Raw genomic sequence first — 14879 nt, 5'->3', positions numbered from 1 at the left:
AAGTGATGCACATAGACAACGGTTTTTAACTGTTGTCTTTTCTTTAAAAAACAACAGTTATAAACTGTTGTCAATTGTGTTATTAAAACCGCTGTTGTTAAAAGTCACGTCCATAAAGTGTTGTCTTTTTTAGAAAAGACAACAGTTTCAAATTGTTGTCTTTTTGTAAAAAAACCGTTGTCTCAACGATTTTAACCGTTTTTAACCTGCTGAAATTTTAATCATATAAAAATCAATTTATCCATTCACCATGGCCAAGTGTAGTTACAAAAGAACTAATTAACAAGTCTAAATACTTCCATGAACAATTCTAATCAAATCATAATATCATCAAGTCATAATACTACAAAAAATAATTCACGAGCCAAGTCTAAATGAGTACAATAACCGTTAAAAACCGTTGTCATAATCAACTTGTTGAACTACATGTAAAAAGTGAGTACATTTTTGCACTATTAAAAAGGATAGCACTAATATAATAAACAAAACAAAGGTTAAATGGTCTCATTAGACCCGTAGGGAAGGCATCACAAAGCCCATCATCTTGCTTCTACTATGAGTTTCATTTAAATAACCAACTGCAAAGCAAACTCACTTCCAATGCCTTAATCACGCTCTCAAGTTCACCTACCTTTTTAGACCACTCCTCCGAGCTCTCTTTATATAGTTCCACAAGCTTGTTTAACTACATGAATTAAGAATGTTAGGTACAGATGCAACCTGCAACTTTAAGTCCATCACACAGCATGCAAGTATGATCTCTTTATTGTAGAATTATGAGTGGTGCAGAACCCTTATCTAACACTAGAAGAAAATTCATAAATCATACTTCACGTAAAACAGCCAAACAAGGTTGAGCCTAGTAGTAGGATGCATAAACATGCCCTAATATAGTAAAGAGATTTTGCATATATATTCAGCATATTTGAGTACTTTACTGAGTTAATACCAAGCCAATCCATATCCCTATTAGGAGACAAGAAACGAACCACAATTAAAGAACAGAGGGAAAAAGAATCTATAATTCAGATAAAACTACTTTTCTCCAGGTGGCATTACAATTTTTTAGAATTTGAATTATGTGGCTGGTAGTCTTTAGCCTACGTATAAATAGGGCTTTTATCTTGTACAGTTTTACACATAAACATATATACAGTTTTACAGTTCCAACACTTAATACAATTGTTGCATTGTATCTTTTTGATTGATATCTTTACAACTCTATCTATACATACCAACATTTTACAATAAGAAGGCTGCACCCACTGATCCTTGTCGTCAAAAAATTAACTAAAGAGGGAAATGAGTCTATGACAAGGCAAGCTACATGCCTATTATAAAGAAAACTTTCAGTGGACAACTACAATAGCTTCTAGCTCTAATAGACAAAAAGGTGGTATAATTGAATGTCTAATAAACCAAACAAAGTGCAGGTATTAAGACTGGGGAAAAAAACATTTAATGCATTTCCTATCTGAGGATGATTAAGAGCTACATGCATCAGAATTTATGCCAAGAAAAAATTTATTGCCACAAAAGTAAATTCTAAAGCTCTGTGTTCACCAGCTAAATGCTTTTTTGTGAATTAATTACTTTACTCATGAACTTAAGTATAAAAGAGGATAGAAAAAATAGAAAACACTTACAGTAGAAATCTTAGCAGATGATTGTTCCTCTGTCCTAGAAGCTGCATCCTTTGATGATAACAGCTCCTTCAATTATGTAATGAAGATACAAAAATTATTAGGAAACAAATGGATCAACCAGGAAAATAAATAACATAATGGAAACTAACAGACAAACCTGCTCCAAGGATGCCAACTTCAAATCCAGCTCCCTTACTCTGTCCTTGTACCATGTCAAAGAGCTAGAACTTTCACTGAACTTCCTCTCTACCTAAATTTGTCAATACATTCATATCAGTGATGTTGTGTGGGTGAACCAAAGAATAAATAGTAGGCATGACATGCTCTTCAATACCAACTTACATCAGAAAGTTTAACAGACATGTATGCCTCAAGTTTGGAATGAGTTTTACGAAGGTTTATGAGATCATTGACTTTGGTAGTTAACTCGTCATTAAGCCATGTGTGATGCCTCTCAATTAGCTCCTTCTCCTGCTTGGGTAACATGAGATATATAATGTCCCAAAATGTAATACATAGGATCTTTATTTATTGCATTAAGCAGGTTCAGACAAATCCAGTAGTCATAGCAATTAGCCATCACATATGCATTATTTTGGTAGTAAAGTATCAACTACAAGATGTGAAAAGATAAGTATTATCTGTAAAAATGTAAAATATATGATTCCCATTACCCAAAATAAAGTAGAAAAGACTCCTACATTGAATCACTATGCTGCAAAAAGTAAATATCAACTAAGCTCTTTTTTAACCTGTTGCCTCATCATATTATAGCCTCATCAGTAACATTTTTCATGAAAAGCATGTGTTTTATTGTCCTATCAATAAAGGGAATAAGCAAAAATAACACATTGCTTAAAGCCTTAGTCAATTGCAAACTAGATTGATACAGTTGAGTAATAAGCAAAAAAATAAAAATAAATAAATAAATAAAAACATAGTTGAGTAATACAGTCCAACACAAATCAATTGCAAATCATATTTCACAAATTACGGTCTAGCACACATTATGAATTTCATTGCAGGAGGCGTTACCTTGGTTCACATGTGAGGCTAAGGCAGAGAACAGGCAGCAGTTTCGTCGTCGACAGGGGCGGAGGCGGAGACCGGGCAGTAGCTTCCTCGTCGGCAGGGGCTGAGGCGGAGACTAGGCCGCAGCTTGGGCGAAGGCGGAGACCGGAGAGGAGATGCGGAGTCCTCCGGTGTCGTCGACAGCAGCTTTGTGGTCGGGACTCGGCAAGGGCGGAGGCGGAGTCTTGCTGTCAGCTGAGTTAGGGCTTGGGGAGTTGGGGGAACTAGGGAAGCGATAGAAGGGTAGACGATTAGGAAATTGGGGTACACCTCTAAGTTCTACTTTGTTTTTCTTTTGGCCAGCGAGAGGCGCCATTTTTTCGGCCAATTGGGCAATTGGAGGTGGCGATGGCGGTCTGGAGGCGGCGTTTGGAGAAGAGAACTACGGAGTAATGTTTTAGGGATTTAGGAGAGAAGAGAGAAAGATGTGTGGGTTGTAAAAATTTGGTGGGAATTAGATTTTAGGTTTTGGTGGGAATTAGATTTTAATGAAATAATTTTCACACACCAATATTGAGAGTAATAACATCTTTCTTATCAATAGTGAGAGTATATATTTTTAAAATAAGTATTAAATTAAAATTTCAACACTAAATTATAAATCTTTAGCTAGAGTAATTTTTAACTTTCATAAAAATTATGCAAATAATACATTTAGTGAGGGAGTTTTTCATCTGTCACTAATTTTCTGTCACTAAAAACTGTTTTTCTTGTAGTGATAACATATATATCTAATATAATAAGGAAAATAACGAAATTTTATTTTTATTTTATAATAAGCCTTCATATTTTTTCCAAATTAAATAAGTATATTCATGGTTTTATAGGGACCGGGTCCACCATAAACCGGGTATATAGGTATAGAACGGGACTAAGAAAATAGTAGCTTTATTACCCGGGTCGCTAGACCCAAAATAGTACCGGGTATATAGGTACAGAACGCGAGATTCATAGATTTTTATACTGTAGATTCATAAATTCTATACTGTAGATTTATAAAATCTTTACTCTAGATTCATAATTTCTAAATCGTAGATTCATAATTTAAATACAATAGATTCATAATTTCTATACAGTAGATTCATAATTTCTACACTGCAGATTCATAATTTCTGTATTGTTGATTCATAATTTCTAAATTGTATAGTTATCAAATTATGAACATATAGTTTTGTGATTTGTGAATACAGAGTTCAACAATTGGGAATATGAACATCGAAAATTATGAACATAGAGTTCTGTAATTGTGAATATAGAGTTCAATTATTATGAATATTTTGAATTTAAAAAATTATGAATATATAGTTCGGTAATTATGAACATAGAACAGTGTGCACCATGCATGGTGCACACGATTGCACATCATAATTTGCCCTTTATTACCCGAAGGTTTATTCTTCCAAAGGCTGGCGGCCCAATTATTACAAAGATCGCGGCAAAAGAAATGGGCTATAGCTAACTGTACGACGTTAACTACTCTTTCATATCCATTCTCCACGTGTCCCATGCATGCCGGAAAGGTCGATTACCAACCCCGGCCCCTATCATACCGCCCTTAACTCCTCCACACCATACCGCACCATTCTGAACACCACACCGCACCGCACAGGGCCGTTCTATGCCATGTAATTTAATGAATTGAAAATAAAACTTTAATGAATTGTAAAATAAAATTTTAATGAATTGGCATTTAAATTTTGGTGAATAATTTTATATTTAAATATGAACGAAAATAAAACTATTAAATTAACTTTTGAATTGTATTTTTTCTTTATTAATTTTTTATGCATTATATTTGGACAAAAAATTTAATTACATTTTTATTTTGTTTTAGATCTTCTAAACATCTATTTTCATCTCGTAACAAAAACAATGAAGGTCCAAATTATAGGTAAAAGATATGGTGTAACACTTTAATATGTTGAAAAAAATAGCATTAAAATGGCATAAAATGACATATTAAGTGGCTATTTTGTGGTACAATTATCAGTGGGGTCCACTTCCGATTTGGGTCGGGTCAAAGTGGATTCGGGTTCTTCGTAGTGAGACGAAGAGATTGATATATTGCACGCTCAAAACGGATAATGGGTGAATGAGATATTGATTCTCAAAGTAGACCCATTGAGTTGGAAAAATGTAAGGGAAAAGTGAGCTTTGTCCCACATTGATTTGGAAAGAGGATTTCACCCCCCTTTTATACAAGAGCTCTTTTGGAGCTTGTAGAATTGTATAGCATAGAGGCTCTCTCGCGGGGGGGGGGGGGGGGGGGGGGGGGTGCAAATCAAATTCCAATTAAACGAGATTGAAAAAGGCTTGATTCAAGCCCGAGCTCGTGTGCGCCGGCACCTGGGGGCACGAATGTCGTCCGAAAATTGGCTGGCCTTGCGGGCTAAGTTATGCCAATTTCTGTACAGTTTTCCAACACTATATGGCCACACCACGAGAGATCACCCGAGATCAAGACTTGATCTCTCGTGCGCTGTCATGAGGTTACACGAGATCAAGACTTGATCTCTCGTGCGCTGTCATGAGGTTACACGAGAGTTCGAACTCTCGTGTGACTTACACGAGAGTTTGAATCTCGTGTTGTGAGCACACACGAGACACTGCTGGAAATTTGCCATTTTCCGACCACCGAAAAGTGGTCGGAAATGACCTTAATTAGGTCGGAAATGCCTGTTCCGACCTCTTTTCCGACCAATTTGAGTATCCGGAAAAATCCCTCTAGCTATTTTCAACCACCCGAGAGAGTGGTCGGAAAGAGTAACCACTTTTCTAAGGCCGTCGGGAAAAATGGCCAAGAGAATAGTTAGGCGGGTCCAGCTTTTTCGACCACTAGTGGTCGAAAATTTCGACCAATTTGGTGGTCGGAAAACTGGACGCGGTCAATAAAAAAAATTCATTTCACTACAGAGGAATCCTCTGTAATGAAATGAATATATATATATATATATATATATATATATAGTTCCAAGCTGGTAAGATATTTGTTGAAAAACACATACAAAATAGACATTTCATATACTTGAAAAGAATCCATCATGAGTATACAGTTAAAAATTTAACACAAGTCAATCTAATCTAAAAAGAAAAGACAAAAACTATGATACATGGATGCAGTTCTTACAGCTTCTTCATCAATGTCTTCTTCATCCTCGGGAACTTCAGCATTTGCCTGCACTGTACTTGGGATCTAAACATGGAAAAAAAATACAGAATGAAAAACTTCTCTTGGAGCCTAAACAAGCATCTGATTCAATTTTCTTATGTTCCTATAATGTTTATAGAAGGAAAAGCAACAGAGAGTGACAAACATAAGCTTTTACTTGTATTTTCTTTTCTTCTTTTTGGGAATCAAAATCTCGAGCTATACATAATGCATGCAAACACCATGTACACAACTACTTAAAATGTCAAGGAAACCAATAAATGGAATTTGGATGTATACTGAACCCATTGGCCTCTGGGATATTGAAGAAGATACACAGTTGCATACTGCAGCCAAAATGAGCCATCATGATGTGAAGCTGGTGCTTAGAATGCCTCAGATGATCACCACAGTGTAAATATGCTATAGAACATTTGTATAGAGAAACAAAAATAGGAATATGCACATTGCTATCAGTACCTTGAGGCTTATCCTCAGTGAATTAATAGATGTTTCTTTCATGCACCTTTCACCTTCATTTTGACAAATCAAAACCTGGCAAATAGTACACACTAATTCAATCTTAGAAAAAACACATGTAAAAGTAACATTGTTCAAGAGGTCGACATAACCCATAGCCACAAAATCAAAAGTCATTATGTTTATAACCTCAGAGGTTTTTAAAAAATATAGTTTCAATGTGACTAATAACCTACAGTATAAGAAAGGGAAAGTTACGAACCTGAATTGGCTCATCAGTACTGTGAGATTTGCAGTCCCAAATGCGCAAAGATTTATCATATCCGGCAGATACAACTACAGTAGCATAATCATTAATCATTAAACTTTACAGCATTCACCTGGCAATAATATTGAAAAGGACAGTGTGAGGTAATAGTGGCGGACAAGCTAACGCAAAAGACAACAAACTAGAGCAAGCAACCCTTTCCATATTTAATTAATTACAAAATAAAAACAGTATTCGTGGAGCAGAAACTTACTTTGGAAGGGAATACATATAAAGATAAAGAAAAAGGGAATGAGTGAGGGGGAGAGTTCTTACACTGAGTCCAACGGGATGATCTGTTTTACTCGCTTGCTTTAGTTTGGCATATTTATCTTTCACGAATCACAAAAAGGTCTATCAGATACTTACCACCAGTCTCTGAACATCACCTGACCGGTATATGATCTGATGAGATAAATAGCTTTATGCATAATAACTTGTAAAGAATTTTGCCACCAGCTTATGATTCTTCTTGAGACCATGGGATATCACGAACAAGTATTTGTATTTGTATTCCTAAGATGGGATGCCACAGATGAACTAATGTAAGTCAACCTCATTCTCGTGATGTATTTGTATTCCTAAGAAAAAGTGGCAAATCATCAATAATGAAAGAAACAGATACTTCTTGAAAGCTTATGTGTTCTGTGGTTGTAAAAAATGATGAACAAACAAGAAGAAATAATCTGTAGCATATTATTTGATGATGATCAGTAAATGTGGAATATGACTGTCCTTCACAAGTTAGTAAAATTTAAATCATGTATCTTCTAAATTTGGCTACTGGATTTGTATCAAAATATTATATACCTCTAATGTTGGGAACGGCCCCAAAGTCCAGCAGAAGTACACAATTCTCATGTCCTTTAGATACTGCTATATGCTGAAGGGTGGAAAATGGAAAAGCAAAAGAAATTGATTGAAATGTGGCACTCAGCCACACAGTTTAAAAAAATTCAGCAGTGGAGTTCACATTCAAGAGCTGTTCTCCCATTGTTGTCAGATTCATTTGGGTGAAGGCCCCATTTCAACAATTGGTGCAACAATAATTCATCTCCTCTAAGCGCCATCATTGGGAGGATCCGGGGAGGGCCATCTGGAACATCTCAAGAATGCCATCACAATAAATAATTCATATATAGAAATGTATATATAGAAATTCATATATAGAAACCTAGAGAAGCTGTGGTAAATTCATTCACCAAAAGGTCATTTTTCAATAAATTTCTTTATTTAACCTTGGTTCCTATTGTTTGAAACAGAACAGTACAACATGTCCTAGAATTGAGATAATACCACAGAAGGAATTATCCAACCATGTTCAATGAATATTTACTAAAAACTAGAAGTTACCAAATAATAGTGCATACTCATTCAGCTGAAAGATTACATAACCTCTCAAAAAATGCCTAAGTATCCCATCCTAATGACAAAAGTAAAAGAAAAATCAGAACCTTACCTTAACATAAGCATCACCCCCAAGCTTATAAACCAGGCCATCAACTTTTGCTGCTGTAAAATGTCTCTTAGCCTGAAGTACCCCACCAGATTCATCTTGGCTGCACCACCAATTAATTACAAATTTAATATATTATCTAATCAGAACATACACAAAACTCTACAAAAATCTAAATCTTTGATTGAATATATGCATTAAAACAAAACATAAATGAGGCATTCACCAGCAGAGGAAATTTACTTAGTTATACTCCTAATTCCACCATTTGATTTCTGTGCCCTATAACCAGAAACATTTAATCAAGAAATGCATAGCAAAACACAACAGAATAAACAAAAAAAATGAAGTAACTCAATTTAAACCGCATCAAGCCAATAAATAAGAAGAGAATAAATGCAATTCCAAGCTCAAACCTTCTGGTAGCGGTGAGGCCAACGCTGCTTCGCTTCCTCTTCCAGATCCGTTTCCGCTCAGGCAGTGAAGCCTTGCTCCACATGAGGTTTCCACCAGCAACATTGTCCAATTCCTCCTTGGCCGCCACAACCTCGTTCAACTCCGAAACCTCAGTAACATCCTCCGCCAGATCGATAACCTTCTTCAGCCTTCCTCTGGTCGATTTCTTAGTGGAATTCGAACCGGTCTCCATAGCAAAGAGGTAGAAATGGGAGTTAGTCGGTGAAGCCTTGCTCCGCATGAGGTTTCCACCAGCAACATCGTCCGATTCCTCCTCGGCCGCCGCAAGCTCGTTCAACTCCGAGTCCTAGGCTTGGAGGCTGTGGTCTCAGGCTGAACCCTTGACTATTAGCGATGAAGGAGAGGAAATGAGGATATGACGAGCATATCTGTTTTTATTTTAAAAATTTCCGTTGAGGTGTCGCGGAAATAGCGTAACACTTGAAAAACTTTTGTGTCCTAAAAGACTAGTATTCGTATGCGGCGGTGGAGCTGAGCTTTTTATATATTATTATTATAAAGTTAATTTTAAAAATTTAAAATGGTTGAAAACATTTCCGACCACATTTAAATAGTGTCGGTATTTCTGACCATTTTCCGACTAGTGCAAGTTTCGGACGAAAAATGAAAAAAATTTAATTTTTTGCGACCACTTTTTTGGGTGGTCGGAAAGGAGGTCAGAAAAATGGTGATTTCCAGCCGTGAGAGTTCAGTCTCGTGTGCACTGAAGCACGAACTTTCGTGCATCCCGAAAGTAACTGAGCTGAAACAGCGCGGACCATTTGTTGGTTCTGGACTGTTACAGGATTAATCTTGTATTAATTCCACCTTTTGAATTTTTGAGTTAAATCTCAATAATGGTGGCTGTTTCAGGTGTTACAAATCGTGGATTAAATGCTAAACTAAATGCTATTGATTCCTCACCTCCTATATAAGAAGGGGTGTAGCAGCAGTGTTTCTACACGGGAGAACAACACACACAACACAGAAAATTCTGTTTTTCCCAGCTCCAAAACTATGCTCCTACACCTTTCTTGCTACTGTGTTTTGCCCGTGCTCTAGTTTGCCGGGTTCGTTCGTTTGGGTGCTCAAACGTCGAACCGTTGTACGTTTTATCCTGGGAAACCTAGGCCACAACGCTCCTAGCACTTTTGGGAGGTGGCAAATAAGGTTTTAAGGAAAGACAGGCACTTTGCCTAACTCGTACGAATCTTTCTTCCTTCTCCTTCTTTCTTGTTTTGGATTATGCTCTAAGCAAAAATCCGTTCTTTCTTGTTGTTTTGGAATTATAATCTAAGGATTATATTTTCTTTTGGTTGATATATATTGATATATCTTTTTCGTAGATATACATGTATATATAACCGTTGGGTCCGTTTTATATATATTTGTGTGTATATATATATTTCGGATAAATATCCAATAATATTTTATATACTTGTGTGTGTATATATAAATATTATTTTTGGGATATTAAATCGATTGTGGTTCATTATCACCAACATAATAAACAAGAGTTGGTGTGGTTTGGTGGGTTTAGCTTTGTTTGTTATGTTAGAGGTCTTGGGTTCTATCCTTCTTGGTGGCATCATTAACCTATATTTTATGCAAAAAATAAGTGTTGGTGTAGCTTGGTGGGTTTAGCTTAGTTTGTTATGTTAGAAGTCTTGGGTTCTATTCTTCCTAAGGGCATCCTTCGCTTATTTTATATATAAGCAACCCAATTATATATAATATACCAGATGTTGCACTTTGCTACATAAGAGTTTGTGTTGGTTAGTTGGTAAAACTTTATTTGTTATGTTTGAGGTCATATGTTCGACTCTTGTTGTTAATGTCATTGTTTTTATTTTATACAACTGTTGTCTTTTATAAAATAATGATGCGCAAAGACAACGATTTTTTATTCAAATACGCTTAAAGACAACATACCAAAGACAACGGTTAAATAAAACCGTTGTCTTAAACAAATAAAGAACGCGCAACGACAACGGTTATATAAAACCGTTGTCGTTGTAGTGTTGTGTATTCAAGTGCTATTAAAGACAACGGTTAAATAAAACCGTTGTCTTTTATAAAATAATATTGCGCAAAGACAACGGTTTTTTATAACTGTTGTCTTTGTAGTCTTGTGTATTCAAATACGCTTAAAGACAACATACCAAATACAACGGTTAAATAAAACCGTTGTCTTAAACAAATAAAGAACGCGCAACGACAACAGTTATAAAAAACCGTTGTCGTTGTAGTGTTGTGTATTCAAGTGCTATTAAAGACAACACATAAATGACAACGGTTAAATAAAACCGTTGTCTTTTAAAAAATAATAATGCGCAAAGACAACGGTTTTAAAAAACCGTTGTCTTTGTAGTGTTGTGTATTCTAGTGCGCTTAAAGAAAACACACCAACGACAACGGTTAAATAAAACCGTTGTCTTTTTTTTTTTTTTTAAAGATCGCACAAAGACAACGGTTTTAAACAACCGTTGTCTTTCTAGTGTTGTGTATTCCAGTGCGCTTAAAGACAACACACCAACGACAACGGTTAAAAAAACCGTTGTCTTTCTAAAAAAAAAAAATACGCACATAGACAACGGTTTTATAAAACCGTTGTCGTTGTGGTGTTGTCTGTTCATAAAATGCACAAAGACAACACACTTATAACAACGGTTAATTAAAAACCGTTGTCTTTGACAAAAGTGTTGCATCAAAGACAACGGTTTTGGACCAAACTGTTGTCTTTTATACAAAAGGCAACACTTTTCTTAAAAACTGTTGTCTTTCTAGTGTTGTCTATGTGCATTTTTCTTGTAGTGTCAGTCCAACCAGACCACTTAATAAGCTTAGTCAACTTCCACCACTTAATTAAGGCCCTAATATATAATATATAATATATATTATTAGAGAAAATCTTACATACCAGACATCCTCGGCTCGTCCGCCGTCGCCACGCGCCAGAGGAGGCCCAGCCGGAGATCGCCGGTGTCAACCATCGTCGCGTTGTCCATCGAAGTAACCAGGAACGAGTCCATCCATTGCATGCAACGGAGGAAGAAGAAAAGTCATGCCGGAGATTCCAGACTTCGTCGCCACCACCGTCCATCATCACCATATCTCAGTGCTTCCTTGTGTGTGTTTCTCCCTGTTTGCCATGGAGAAAACCCAGGTTGAAGGGGGGTGTAGTGGGTATAGCAAAGGAGCCAAAGAGTAAGAGAAAGCAACTCGTCAATCACCATCACCATGCACGCTGCACGCCGGAGATGAAGCTGCGTCGCCATGTGCCTTGCTGGTGTCCGATCGACCGCATGCAACCCAGGTGATGAAGATGATCTATTTCTCTTCACTGATTTCTTGTCTAGATCTATCTCTCTTCACTGATTTCTTGTTCATCCTGTGAATGTTTCTGCCGAGTATAATCCAACGAAGAAGATGAAATCTCGACCTTCAGCACAAACGCCACTGCCGATGTACATCACCACTCGCTGTTCTCGCCGGGGGTCCGATTTATTCATTCTGGATGAGCCTAGTACGTGGACAGCGTTGATGATGGCGGTGGAGTGCGACATCTCAGATAGTAGAGCAAGGAATTAGATGCCAGTGGAGTATGCATGCAATCTTGTTGGTTGCATGTGGCGGTGGAATCGCAACAAGTTAGAGGAGTGGGTTGATTTATTTTTATTTTATTTTAAAATTGCAAATGCAATTTTAAGTTGTAAATTATAGTAATTCTGCACCATAGAATGTATAGGCTAAAGGTGTAGATTATATTATTCACTTAGCTATAGCGTAATGGCTTAGAAAATTGTAATAATTAGAATAGTCAAAATTATTTGTACCAAGTCCGGTTAGGTTGGTATTTCCAGCACCGGCACCCAAAGTCCGGTTAGGTCGGCCTTGCCACCATCGACATTGTTAAGCCCGGGAAAAGTCCAGGCATCAAGCCCTACTACGTAGGCAATTTTGTGTCTCCGGACCAATCAGACGAGGCTCCAGCAACGACTACAATGTCGTTAAGTTCTTTTCCGGTCACCGATCGATGAGGGCAATAGCCCGACGACCGCAATGTCGTAAACTTTTTTCCGGTTAAAGCCGACGCTTTTTTTCCGGTTAAAGCCGGCGAGGGCAATAGCCCGACAGCGAGACCACGCCCTGAGTTCGCCCAGCCGCTAATTCCACTGCCACACGACGTTATACTTAAGTGCGTCCGACAGTGGGGGACTGGACAGGGTGGGCGGCGGTCGTTTGAGGAGCGGCCGGGTCAAATCGTCTGCTCGGATAACATACTGATATATGGGTCGCCTGAGGCTATGCGCCCGGTCAGCTTACTGGTATGTGGGTCGCTTGAGGCCATGCGCCCGGTCGGCCTGGAGCGGCCGTTTCAACCCGTCTGCCTGGATAAGGCGATGCTGGCGTGGGGGTCACCTGGAGGCTCTTAGCCCGGTCGTCCAACACGCTCTTCCACCTCGAGCAGGTCGGCATTGCCACCTCTGACGAGAAGGGAAAGTGAGCCACGCGCCTTGTTAGACCGAGTAGGTTGGCACTGCCGCCTCCGGTGTTTCTAAAGACCAGTTAGGTTGGCCTCGACACCACTGGCACTCTGCGATGCTGGCGTGGGGGTCGCCTGGAGGCTATTAGCCCGGTCGTCCAACGCGCTTTTCCACCTCGAGTAGGTCGGCATTGCCACCTCCGACAAGAAGGGAAAGTGAGCCACGTGCCTTGTTAGACCGAGTAGGTTGGCTCTGTCGCCTCCGGTGTTTCTAAAGACCAGTTAGGTTGGCTTCGCCACCACTGGCACTCTATGACCGGTTAGGTCGGCATTGCCACCACCGGGGCTATGAGTCCGGTTATACCGGTTGATACCGCTTTTTAGCGATGCCGCTTCTCAGGGATGTATATACCGCCTCTTGGTCATGCCGCTTCTTAGCGACGTATATTCCGCATCTTAGCGATGCCGCATTTTAGCGATGTTGTTTCCGCTTTTAGGCGATGCCACGCGATGTATTTATTCCGCCTCTTAGCGATGCCGCATTTTAGCAATGTTGTTTCCGCTTTTAGGTGATGCCGCGCGATGTATTTATTCCGCCTCTTACCGATGCCGCGTTTCAGCAATGTTGTTTCCGCTTTTAGGCGATGCCGCGCGATGTATTTATCCCGCCTCTTAGCGATGCCGCGTTTTAGAGATGTTGTTTCCGCTTTTCGGCGATGCCGCACGATGTATTTATCCCGCCTCTTAGCGATACCGCGTTTTAGCGATGTTGTTTCCGCTTTTAGGCGATGCCGCGCGATGTATTTATCCCGCTTCTTAGCGATGCCGCTTTTTCAGCGATGTATATACCACCTCTGGGCGATGCCGCGCGATGTATTTATTCCGCCTCTTAGCGATGTCGCGTTTTAGCGATGTTGTTTCCACTTTTAGGCGATGCGCGCGATGTATTTATCCCGCTTCTTAGCGATGCCACTTTTTCAGCAATGTATATACTGTCTTTGGGCGATGCCGCGTGATGTATTTACCCCGCTTCTTAGCGATGCCGCTTTTCAGCGATGTGTTTACCGCCTTTTGGCGATGCCGCTCTTCAGCGATGTGTTTACCTTCTTTGTGAGATATTTTACCGCTTTTTTAGCGATGTGTATGTACCGCTTGTTAGAGATATCGTTCCCGATCGTCGACGTAGTAGTTGTAGCCTGGTGCACTCGCACCGCGGATCTGGTCGAGGCATTTCCCGACCGTGATGTCGTTTCCCGTTCGGCAACCCGTCGTATCCACTCCATTGTGCTGACGATTCTTGCACCTGTAGGAGTGGGGGCTACACCGGCCGAGTAGCTCATCTGCGTTTTAGTTTGCCCGAGTAGCGCGTTCGTCGGTCAAAACGGTCGAATCGCGTTCATTTCGCCCGTGTAACGTTTCGCCCGGCTAAATCCAATCTCTCGATCGTAAGCAAATCCAACCCCGTAGTTGGTTAGATAGATCTCCAGATCTCGGTCGTGCCCGACAATCCAATCGTTGAACCGGTTGAGCTCGACGTTTCGCAAGTTGCGTTGCAAGTCCGACCACCGGGTCTGGCACTCCCTTTCGGTCCACTAGACTGTGGTTAGAGTTGTACTCTTTTTCCCTTTGCTAAAGTTTTTCCCACTGGGTTTTTTGATTAGCCTAAGATTTTTTAACCAGGCAACCGGCATATGTCACGGACCGTGTAACTAGTTTTTCCAGCCCGAACCCTTCCTCGTTAGCTCGTCGTCATGGCACGGGCTGTGGGAGCTTTATGATAAGTTATATACCCCGGGTCCGTGCCATCGCTTACAGTCGGGTTTGGGTCT

The 14879-nt window shown here is 39.4% G+C and overlaps 1 protein-coding gene and 1 long non-coding RNA gene across 9 annotated transcripts; both read right to left on the bottom strand.

The window, feature by feature from the left end:
• Positions 1–525: 525 nt before the first annotated feature.
• Positions 526–3081, bottom strand: LOC109165993 (nuclear-pore anchor-like). Its single transcript, XM_019314874.1, has 5 exons — positions 2682–3081; positions 1989–2117; positions 1804–1896; positions 1647–1712; positions 526–685 (listed from the first exon to the last, which is right to left on the bottom strand). Exons 2-5 carry the CDS (start codon positions 2007–2009, stop codon positions 563–565), a joined length of 303 nt encoding a protein of 100 aa, XP_019170419.1. The 5' UTR covers positions 2010–2117; positions 2682–3081; the 3' UTR covers positions 526–562.
• Positions 3082–5719: 2638 nt separating this feature from the next.
• Positions 5720–12113, bottom strand: LOC109165992. 8 transcript variants are annotated; one of them, XR_002051601.1, is made up of 10 exons: positions 11798–12113; positions 11485–11706; positions 8525–8953; positions 8335–8390; positions 8112–8211; positions 7463–7748; positions 6929–7233; positions 6608–6725; positions 6346–6420; positions 5720–5910 (listed from the first exon to the last, which is right to left on the bottom strand). It is a non-coding gene; the product is annotated as an uncharacterized LOC109165992 (long non-coding RNA). The 8 variants fall into 8 exon arrangements; XR_002051596.1 differs by having other exon boundaries at positions 6608–7233; positions 11787–12112; XR_002051594.1 differs by having other exon boundaries at positions 6608–7233; positions 11798–12112.
• Positions 12114–14879: the final 2766 nt, after the last annotated feature.

This window comes from Ipomoea nil, unplaced genomic scaffold, assembly GCF_001879475.1.
Source record: "Ipomoea nil cultivar Tokyo-kokei standard unplaced genomic scaffold, Asagao_1.1 scaffold3080, whole genome shotgun sequence".
In the NCBI taxonomy this organism is placed as follows: domain Eukaryota; kingdom Viridiplantae; phylum Streptophyta; class Magnoliopsida; order Solanales; family Convolvulaceae; genus Ipomoea; species Ipomoea nil.
This window is presented reverse-complemented; position numbering and strand designations above follow the sequence as displayed.

What these genes read in the sequence shown, in the direction of transcription:
- LOC109165993 (XM_019314874.1), bottom strand. Translation starts at nt 2,009, where the DNA reads ATGTCTGTTAAACTTTCTGAT. An exon ending in TGTCTGTTAAACTTTCTGAT is followed by an intron (nt 1,897 to 1,988) that starts GTAAGTTGGTAT and finishes TGACAAATTTAG; the next exon opens with GTAGAGAGGAAGTTCAGTGA. An exon ending in CATCTGCTAAGATTTCTACT is followed by an intron (nt 686 to 1,646) that starts GTAAGTGTTTTC and finishes TAATTCATGTAG; the next exon opens with TTAAACAAGCTTGTGGAACT.